The sequence below is a fragment of the Linepithema humile genome, chromosome 3 (assembly GCF_040581485.1).
Source record: "Linepithema humile isolate Giens D197 chromosome 3, Lhum_UNIL_v1.0, whole genome shotgun sequence".
Lineage (NCBI taxonomy): Eukaryota > Metazoa > Arthropoda > Insecta > Hymenoptera > Formicidae > Linepithema > Linepithema humile.
The window spans coordinates 20,330,172-20,341,125 of NC_090130.1; the positions used below are offsets into that span (position 1 = coordinate 20,330,172).

The 10,954-nt window shown below is 33.0% G+C and overlaps 1 protein-coding gene across 2 annotated transcripts; it reads left to right on the plus strand.

Annotated features, from left to right (window-relative positions):
* Positions 1–2,630: 2,630 nt before the first annotated feature.
* On the plus strand, positions 2,631–10,593 carry LOC136998644 (ATPase family gene 2 protein homolog A-like). Of its 2 annotated transcripts, none has more exons than XM_067351688.1 (5): positions 2,631–3,347; positions 6,966–7,147; positions 7,218–8,173; positions 8,231–8,512; positions 9,320–10,593. In XM_067351688.1, the coding sequence occupies exons 1-5, from the start codon at positions 3,313–3,315 to the stop codon at positions 9,923–9,925; spliced, it is 2,061 nt and encodes a 686-aa protein (XP_067207789.1). In that variant the 5' UTR covers positions 2,631–3,312; the 3' UTR covers positions 9,926–10,593. The 2 variants fall into 2 exon arrangements, with proteins under 2 accessions (XP_067207789.1, XP_067207790.1); XM_067351689.1 differs by lacking the exon at positions 2,631–3,347 and adding an exon at positions 6,075–6,892.
* Positions 10,594–10,954: the final 361 nt, after the last annotated feature.

Genomic DNA, 10,954 nt, shown 5'->3' on the forward strand with positions numbered 1-10,954 from the left:
ATAGCCGTAAGGAAAATTTTCTAAGAACAAACAAGTATACAGACAGAGTTCAAACGATTATTCTTAATACCGTTATCGCCATCAGTTGCCGTTGTTGCTATTCAAAAATCATAGGACTTCTATCATTTCTGTTTTATCGTTTATCATTTTATCATTTATCTTCTTAAGTATTATAAATAATATATTAAACTTTTGAAGAGTGTTCTTTTTTATTTAGAATTTCTATAAAAATGCAGAAATTTTTAACGTATAGAAACTTGTTATCTTTAATGGCGAGTGACTAATTAATATCTAGCTTTCATTTTTATTTTACAATATACGTAACGTAAACTGTAGATTTTCAGTACTGGCAGTGAATTTCGGAACACAGCCGTAATCTAGTAGATTACAGTAGATTACAGTTTTGATTATTCAAAAGTAATTATCGCGTTTCATGGAGTTAGTAACTATCTGCGTCGGAAACCACATTGTTATCTATAGTATATGTTATGTGTACTATAGACAATAGATAAAGACTTTCACCACTGAAAAAGACATACCCTCTCTCTCTCTCTCTTTCTCTCTCTCTCTCTCTCTCTCTCTCTCTCTCTCTCTCTCTCTCTCGGCTTAGGTAGGTTGCCCACATTCGAATTGTAGGTCTGTTCTTTATACTCCACATTGGAAGGAGAAAGATAAACTCTGAACTAGTGCAGCCAGTTCAGCTATAAAGAATCTAACCTAACCTCTTGTATTACTAAGGCACTATAAACGTGAGTATTCTCGTCTGCGCTATTTTTTTCCCATTTTCCCACTCCTTGCGCTCTCGCCCCTTTGTCGCTGAGCTGAGAAGTTTATGATGATTAGGTTACCAGGTGTATGCATAAGTTTTTTCCGGTTTAACTAAGAGATAGCGCCAGCGAAAAGTACGCAGCATATTAATTTGAACATACGTCATTTTGTTCGTCTGACATTTAAAACTACAAACACACACAAGTTGAGTCCGCCAAAAACTAGCGTCTTTGTTTTATCGTTCAGTGATCATGTCGAGTTTTGTGCCTGAAAAAGAACATTTGCGGCACGCATTGCTTTTCTTATTTAATCAAAAGAAAAAGGCTGTTGAAAGTCATCGTTTGCTGGTAGAAACATATGGTGAACACGCTCCATCGATTAGAACATGCGAGACATGGTTTCGACTATTTAAAAGTGGTGATTTCAATGTGAAAGACAGTAAGCGCTCTGGTAGACCACAAAAATGCGAAGACGAGCAATTGCAGGAGTTATTGGATGATGACTCAACTCAAACTCAACGGCAATTAGCAGAAGCATTACATGTATCACAAGAAACAATCAGCAGACGTTTACGAGCAATGGGAAAGATCAATAAACTCGGTAAATGGGTCCTACACAATTTGAACGTCAAATGGAAAATCGCAAAGTCACTTGTAAAATGCTGCTTCAACGCCACGAAAGGAAATCATTTTTGTATCGAATTGTGACGGGTGACGAAAAATGGATTTATTTTAAAAACTCGAAGCGGAAAAAATCGTGGCTTTTACTTGGCGAAGCCGGTCCATCAACACCAAGGCCAAATCGCTTCGGCAAGAAGACCATGCTCTGTGTCTAGTGGGACCAGAGCGGTATTGTGTATTATGAACTCTTGAAGCCCGGCGAAACAGTTAATACACAACGCTATCGCCAACAAATGATTAATTTAAACCACGCATTAATCGAAAGACGACCGGAATGGGCCAAAAGACATGGCAAAGTGATTTTGTTACACAATGCGCCGTCTCACACAGCAAAACCAGTGAAAGACACCTTGAAATCGCTTGGATGGGACATCCTTCCGCACCCGCCGTACTCCCCAGACCTGACGCCATCTGACTATCACCTCTTCGCATCAATGGGGCACGCGCTCGCAGAGCAGCACTTCAGCAATTTCGAGGAAGTTGGAAAATGGCTCGACGAATGGTTTGCCGCAAAAGACAAGCAGTTTTTCTGGCATGGTATTCATAAATTACCTGAAAGATGGGCGAAATGTATAGAAGCCGATGGCCAATATTTTGAATAAAAAAAAATTAATTTGAAAATTACGTGTTTTTTTTTACCAAAAAACCGGAAAAAACTTATGCATACACCTGGTATGTCTTCTAAGCTGCTCGAACTTTGTAGGGACCAAGAGGGCAAGGAGTGGGGGAATGGAAGAAAAATGGCGCAGACGAAAATACCTGTATCTTTAGCGCTCTAGTATTACAAGCCCTGTTCTTTTTACCTAAACTGGCTGCACTAGTTCAGAATTTATCTTCCTCCTTCCAACGTGGAGGGAAAAAGATATTGTGGGCAGTAGGTACTGCCCACAATATCTTTTAGAGGTCTAGGCGATAGCAAAATAGGCGATACCCGCCATGATATTGGTTGTGTGCAGACGTCACCCATTTCCAAGATCTATAGAGAGAAGGTTACCTCAGTAAAACCGGTTGAGGGCGAGGGACGATGAAGTAGGGGGGAGCTAGAAACAGCTTGATGGCGAGGGGCGATAAAGGAAGGGGGAAGCTAGAAACAGCTTGATGGCGAGGGGCGATGAAGGAAGGGGAGAGCATGATGATCTCATCGACAAACAGTAGCTGTCTGAGATCATCATTGCCCTTCTTGCCGCTCGGCCCTCTCTGCATTTGCCCCTCTTGTCGCTCGCCCCTCTTTGCATTTTCCCCTCTTGCCGTTCGTCCCTCTTTGCGCATGAGGTAACCTTCTCTCTATAGATCTTGGGGTTGCCCCTCCAGTCCCTTCCACAAACCAGGCCGTGCCCAGTAACGTGTTGTAAGCGTGCGGATCCCAGTAAATATAAATCTAAATTTTTATTTTTTCGATAACACAGATTGAAGACTAAATTTATGAAGAATAAGATAGGATAAAAATAATTATTTAAAAAAAGGAATAGGATGAGAATAATTGTAAAAAAACATTCTTGTATAATTATAAAGAAATACTTTATTTGGCAGAAATTATTAAGAATACCAACATTTGTTGCAAGGGTAAGGAAAACTGCCAAAAACCTTACCAGTATCTGCCTGTTCACTGGGATTGCGCCAAAACTGCACCCACAACACGTTACTGTGATTACCATGGTTACCGCGCGCGCGGCCTAGCCGTTGGAGGGGCAACCCGGCCAGCACTAATGTACAGGGATTATAGGCCTATGCTCCTTCCAGTAGTATATGTTCTAAGCTTAGATATTTTCGCCAAATTCGAACTGACCGGCATAGAGTTAGGTTCTTCACGTGGATTTTAAAATTTCGTGTAGTTTTAAAGTAAAGAAGAAGGAATTTTATTGAAATGGAGAATAAAAGTGAAAACAGTTTGTCTGAGCAGTAAGTAAAAACAAAATTTATAAATTTTGTTAAATATATTAAAATGAAAATGAAAGAAAATTGCTATAATATACGCACTTATTGCATAAACGTTAGATAAATTATTTGTATTGTGTTTTTATCATGAATAAAAAGAAATTTAAATTATTCTTTTTAACCTGAATATATACAAATTATATAATTATATATATGATCAAGATGTTCACCATGTGATCAATGTGGGATTAATTGTGATATAGTATACATTCATATTAGAAAAGTAACGTTACAATTTAATACAATAAAAAATATGTGAAAGATTAAATGAATTATTGTACATATGTATCACGTGTTAAAAATAAAGTTATTACTCTAAAAGCTACTTTTTTCAACGTCGGTTAACTTTAACCAATGGTTACAGAATTGCCAACATAAAGAATGAAATATTGCAATTGAAGGAGAAAATTTCTCTCATAAGCTAAATATTATATATAATATAATAATATAGTGTTAGTATTACAAAACCTTTTTTTTTTTACAGTCAATTTCTATACATTTTATATCAATATACTAAGATTTTAGGATTAACGACATATACAAGTTTCGAGTTTTAAGTTGGCTTCTGAAAAGTCAACGAACGGTTAGACTTAACCGACGTTGGAAAAAGTGGCCCTAAATCATAAACATTTCATTGTGCATAGTCAAAGTGTTCTCCACGTGTTTGATTTTAAAATTGTTAGCATGATTTTTGCGAAATAAATAAGCATTTAAATTTTATTAAATTGAAGAATAAAAGTGAAAGTGTTTATAAAAAATAAAGATGGATTATACTTTATATCATGAACATTTCATTGCACAAAGTCAATAAGTTTGTTCGCGTGGTAAATTCGTAACGTAATACTATAGATTGGAACATATTGGAACGAGTAAAAGTGTTGGGACATGCGTCGCGAACAAACCTAATATTCATATATCAAATGTTTGATTTTAAAATTGTTCGCATGATTTTTACGAAATAAATAAGAATTTGAATTTTATAAATTTTATTAAATTATATAGCTATTATATTTAAATTTATAATTTTATAAATTTTATTAAATTGAAGAATAAAAGTGAAAGTACTAGTAAGAAATAAAAATGGATTATACTCTAAAGTTTGAACATTTTATTGTGCATAGTCAAAGTGTTCTTCACGTGTTTGATTTTAAAATTGTTAGTATGATTTTCACGAAATAAATAAGAATTTTTGAATTTTATAAATGTTATTAAATTGAAAAATAAAAGAAAAAACAAATTTTTATATACAGGGTGTCCCAGACTTACCGTAACACCCGTTAATGGCAGATTTTCGAGATCATTCGGAGATGAAAATTTTAATGCCAAAATGTTAAGGCTGCTATAGTTTTTGAATAGGCAAGGTTTAAAATTTACCAATCAGCGTACACACATATTCGTATGAACGTTTCACACAAATGCTTTAACATTTCGATGCGCATCGCGTTTCCATACGACAATTACTATTATCATCTCGAAATTTGTTAATCTTGCGAACAGTGTACAAAAAAATAAAGTGAATAATAATTTTAAATATTATTATTTTGATCGAGCTGAGTAAAGTGTTATGGAAGAGCCCTTTTGATATGCGATATGCCTGCACTGTTAAATATTAAAGGGTCAAATTTAAAGCAATTTTGTGAGTTAAATAATATTTAGTTATTTTTAACTATTATATGTGTCAAAAATTACTATTTTAACACAAAACATGTGTTTAAAAAAACAACTACATCTAATCAACCTATTTCTGTGGTTGAATTGCTTAGTTTCAAAGTAAGCAGCGCCACTATCCAATAAAATAAATGAATAGCGGTGACATTGCTATGAGCGATAACAAGCCGTGTAGAAAATACCGCCAAATAAGCTGTATATTTCTAAGAGTGCCTGAAGTGCTACTTAATTTATAATAGAAAGAGTGCTAATTTGCGAAAAGAAAAAGAAGAAGAGGAAAGTGATATCTATCTTTTAGATAGATGCAGAATTTGTGCGACGATATTCACAGCAACAAGGAGATGCTCTCTGCAGTGAATTTGGATTGCTTTCAGAATAAAACATATGTACACATACACGCATACCTATTTATATTTACCCTATTTATACTTAAAATGCATTAAAATGTGTTTGTATAATTTTTTAAATATAACTATGAATAATAAGTTTAATTATCTATCACTCTGTGCTTAGAATAACGATAAGAATAGTAATATTTAACCAAAGTAATGAGTAATTTTTGACACATTGCAAATTAATGATATTAGTCAATTAAAACACAATAGTGAGTCATTTTTGACTAAATCAAAAGTTTACAGTAACATATGCACATAGTAAGAAATAAACTAAATTTTAGTCAAATGTAATACATTTTTTAAGTTAAATTATTTAACTTTATTGTCTTAGTTAAATTAACTACATATTTAGTAAGAGCAGTGGCGACATATGGAAATAGTTAAAAGTGACACAATTTGAGTATAATTTGACACTACAGATTTAACAGTGTAAAGGCCGGAGCACAGACTTTTACATAAAGCATAACGCATAAGCATAAGGAAATTGATTGGTCTATATATAAGCATAAGCAAATGCATAAGGAAATGGACCAATCAATTTCCTTATGCTTATGCGTTATGCTTTATGCAAAAGTCTGTGCTCCGGCCATAAGCGCGCAAAATTTTGATAAGCTGATTGGTGGACTTTAAACATTTCCTGTTCAGAAACTGTAGCAGCCTCGACATTTTGGCATTAAGGCCGGTATTCATAGTCCGTTCTTATATTCAAGATCGTCTTAAGTACAAACTTATATTCGCTCTCTTCGTCAGACACAATCTATGTGTGACGAAGAGAGCGAATATAAGTCCGTGCTTAAGACGATTTTGAATATAAGAACGGACTATGAATACCGCCCTAAGATTTTTGTCTCCAAATGACCTCAGGAATCCTCCATTAACGGGTATTACGATAAGTCTGGGACACCCTGTATACAGTAGCGCGTTTACCTATGGGCTTTTGGGGCTTAAGCCTCTGGGCGCCGCAGCTTCTATATATTCATAAAAAAATGTCCCATTTGTAATTTTGTCCTTGTTCTTAAATGTGTTTCGGTAGAATTTAATTAATATTCAAAATCTTAATTATTTACTGTTTACTCATTGTGGGAGGGAGGCTAGATTGAGGCGCTCGAAGATGACAAGCCCCTGGGTGCAAATTTTACAAACGCGGCCCTGCCTGTATAATATACGCTTCTGTTGGAAAAGTAAAGCCCTACGCACAATAGAGAAAATATTAGAATAAGAATAAATGTTAAATATTAGAAGTAGGAAATTGAAATTATATTTTATTTTAAAACAAAAAAATGAAATGGATTAACGTATCGTAAATTAGGAAATAAGAATTAGAAATAATTAATCCATTCCGTTTCTTTGAAAATAATTTCAAATTACTTTTCGTAATATTTAATATTTATTCTTACTCCTAATATTTTTTCTATAGGGCCTAACGTTTTCCCAATTGATAAAAAAGTATTGGAAATATTAGATGAATGATTAAATGTATACGAATATATTTTATTTAAACATTATATTATTTTTGCAGGGTGTCCAGTGAATCAATAAATAGTTTGTCAACTTGGAGTGAATGTCGACAGTGTAAGAGCATTATGCTGGAACAGGATATTCATAAACACATTACAGATCAGTGTTCCTTGAGAAGTGAAGCTGATCTTTTTCATTGTGAAAATATATCTGATAACACAATTTCTAGGATCAAAAAATGCGGTATGTAACAATTTGATTTATATAATTTTTATTTATTTATCTCTCTAATTTATAATTATGTATCTTACAGATTTTGAATCTTCTGTAGGTGGCTATAAAAACCTAATAGATGAAATAAAACAACATGTCGACAATGTACTTCAAAATAAATTAATTAGCCGTATATTATTACACGGTCAGCCTGGTGTTGGCAAATCTGTGATTGCCAAGGCCGTTCTCGCTGGATCTGGGGTGACCATTTTTTCTGAACACAGTTCAAATATACGTAAAAAGTGTCCCCACAATGCCACAAATAAGCTCAAACGCTTATTTAACAAAATAAAGCCACACATTCCAACTCTAATTTTGCTAGAAGACATTGAATTATTGTTCCCCGTATTTGATTCTAACGAAGACATGATTTTTGACGAAATTTCATATTTCTTTGATGACATAAACAGCGATTATAGAGTAGTGTTAATAGCCACAACGAATTTAAATGCTTTAAGCCTAAATCATGCGAGAGATTTTTTTGACGTAGAATTTGAAGTTTGCATACCGAATAAATACACACGTGTAGAAATATTGAGAAAATTACTTGAGAAGATTCCAAATACACTTACAACAAATGATTTAAAGGAAATTGCCAACACCACTCGTGACTTTGTTGGTGCAGATTTGCGCTCTTTGTGTTCAAAAGCGATATTCTATGCAGTGCAATCCGAACCGGACTCTGCGACAAAGCAAGTTGTGTCAAAAGATGATTTTGATGCAGCGTTGCAAGTAGTAAAACCTATGAATACAGTCGTAAAAGAAGATCTGAATGTAAAATGGTCAGACATCTGTGGACAGCGGAAGTTGAAGAATAAATTAGAGCAGGCTCTCGAATGGCCTCATATACATTATGAAGCATTCCAAAGACTGCGCATTGAGCCTCCAACTGGTGTTTTGATAATTGGGCCGCCAGGATGCTCGAAAACTATGATCGCGAAAGCTTTTGCTACTAAAAAGTCACTAAGAAAGAAACTAAACTTTCTGAGTATTAAGGTAAGTTGTTTAAAATGTGCTTATGTTTTCGTTATTTCATTGTAGAATTGTTTGTAGGGTCCAGAAATATTTGCGGATTCGGTTGACGATCCCGAGAAAATGGTGATAGAATTATTCCAAAAAGCGAGAGAAATGGCACCGGCTATTGTATTTATTGATGAGATAGATGCAATAGCTGATATACATTTCGAATCTGGTGGATATAATTATAATAACAATATCTATGCAAGTATAAAGAGACAAGTGCTGACTCAATTACTGAATCAACTTGATAGTATGAAACACAATGGAGTCACCCTGTTGGCGACTACTAATCGATCACAATCTAGTTTGGCCAAAGTAAGTTTCACATACATATATCGATTAAAATGTAAATGAATAGTTATCTAAAGTCAGCGGTACACGATGCGTTTTTGTCTGCTGAATCGCTTGCGAACTAGTAAATTACTAAAAATGTATGCTGTGTGATGCATTTCTAGCATTTTATTAGCTCGCAACCAGCAGACAAAAAGGCATATCGTGTGTCGCTGGCTTGATACAGAATGCGCCGCTGAGTTACGATATTTTTCGCTGCATTATTATAAGAAACTAAAAGGAGTGACGGGAAATTTAACAGTTCTAATCTCTTTGTTATAAAGTGCAGTTTCATTAGCCATAGTATTAATTTTTAAGACATCTGTTTGCTGGACGCCTAATTTCGTAAAATGGCGATTTTAATTGCCCGGCAAGATCGTTTGACCTGATAACATCTGACTATCATTTATGGGGGTATTTAAAATCTCGTTTTTCTGACAAAAGGTCTTGTATACTTCAGAACTTGAAGAATAACATAACAAATGCCATTAGAACAATTGATAACAATTGATAGCAAACAGTTACGCGTAATTTTCGTGAATTTACGTATGCAAGAATGTGTTTAACGCCGCCGTTCGCATTTAAATAATGTAATTTTTAAAAAGTAATTTCTACCAAATTCTATTCTACTAAAAATCGTTACAACTCACTGGCACATCCTGTACAAAATAAATCTTAAAAACCAGTTTTTTTTTTGGTTGCAACTTTTTTAGAATAAGAAAAAATATTTTTATTATTTATTATTATATGATTGTAACAGTGATAATATTAATAATTTATTAATTCTATTAGGATATTTTCCATACTGGACGATTGGAACGTGTAATATATGCTAAATTACCAAATAATTCTACACGTAAAAAAATATTCAAATTAAAATTCCAAAAGATGTCCGTTCAAGAGGATATAAATATCAAAAAATTGATTCAGTTAACGAATGGTTACACTTGTGCGGAACTTGAGGCGATATGTAATGAAGCTAGTATATTAGCATTACAGGAGACCTATTGCATTGATATTATTAAAACAAGCCATTTTCTCAAGGCACTTAAATATGTCCACCGAAAAACACCTCGTGCAATCATAGATCATTATATAGATTTCATGAAATTAGCTAACAGAAACCACCATTTAAGAGATATTTCATCAGATCACCCAACTGATTTAGAGAGAGAAGGCATGTTCAAATCAAATTTCCAATCGATGCTGGTTGAAGAGGATATAAATATTAAAGAATTGGTTGAGTTAACGAGTGAATTTAGTTCTGCGGAATTTAATATAGTGTGCACTCAAGTTGGCATATTAGCATTAGAGGAGAGCTTCTGCATTGATGCCATTAAAAAACGCCATTTCCTTAGAATAATCAACTTGCTACGCTTGCTACGCTTTACATCATGAAAATGAAAATTATGATGAAATTGTGGCAGATATGGAAAATAATGTTCCCGCGATATAACGTATAATGTAAAAAATAATGTTTTGATAATGTTAAAATAATGTTTAAATAATGTTTAAACTTCTTAGAACGCATGATTATATATTTTGTGATATTTGCACATTAAATTCCGCATAACTAAATTCACTCGTTAACTCAACCAATGCTTTAATATTTATATCCTCTTCAACCAGCATCGATTGGAAATTTGATTCAAATATATTAACTGCGATATTATTATATTAACTGTAATATAATATTAAACTTATATTTTTATAAATTTTTATAAATTTAAATAACGTTTTCGACTTCTTAGAACGCATGATTATATTTTGTGATATTTGCACATTAAATTCCGCATAACTAAATTCACTCGTTAACTCAATCAATTCTTTAATATTTATATCCTTTTCAACCAGCATCGATTGGAAATTTGATTCGAACATATTAACTGCGATATTATTATATTAACTGTAATATAATATTAAATTTATATTTTTATAAATTTTTACAAATTTATATTTATTTTTATATTTATATTTATTTATATTTATTATATTTATTTTATAAATTTTTATAAATTTATATTTATAATTTATGTAGATAATAATAAATGAATTTTTTAAAATTATTTGCCTACACTTGATCCATTTATTTATAGGTGTTGTTTTGTAAAGTGAACGTTAATACACAGTTATGTACACACATACACACACACACACGCGCGCGCGCGCGCGCACATATCACGAGCTGATTTACACTGATTGTTTTAGTATTATATTCATACTAATTGGTTTGATTTCATAATAAATACATGAAAAACATATAATGCGAATTTAATATAGATATATAAAGTGTAAATTAATAGTAATTATATAAGCAACAACAGTTTTTTCAATATGTGCTCAAGATATTGTGTATTCATTTCTATTGTGTATTCATTTCTATGATCATATCACAGAATGACGCAATTTATTATCGTCGGAAGTTAC

Coding starts and splice junctions, on each gene's coding strand:
- LOC136998644 (XM_067351688.1), top strand. CDS start 3,313: ATGGAGAATAAAAGTGAAAACAGTTTGTCTGAGCA. Junction 8,174..8,230: donor TAAACTTTCTGAGTATTAAG/GTAAGTTGTTTA, acceptor AATTGTTTGTAG/GGTCCAGAAATATTTGCGGA. Junction 8,513..9,319: donor CACAATCTAGTTTGGCCAAA/GTAAGTTTCACA, acceptor TAATTCTATTAG/GATATTTTCCATACTGGACG.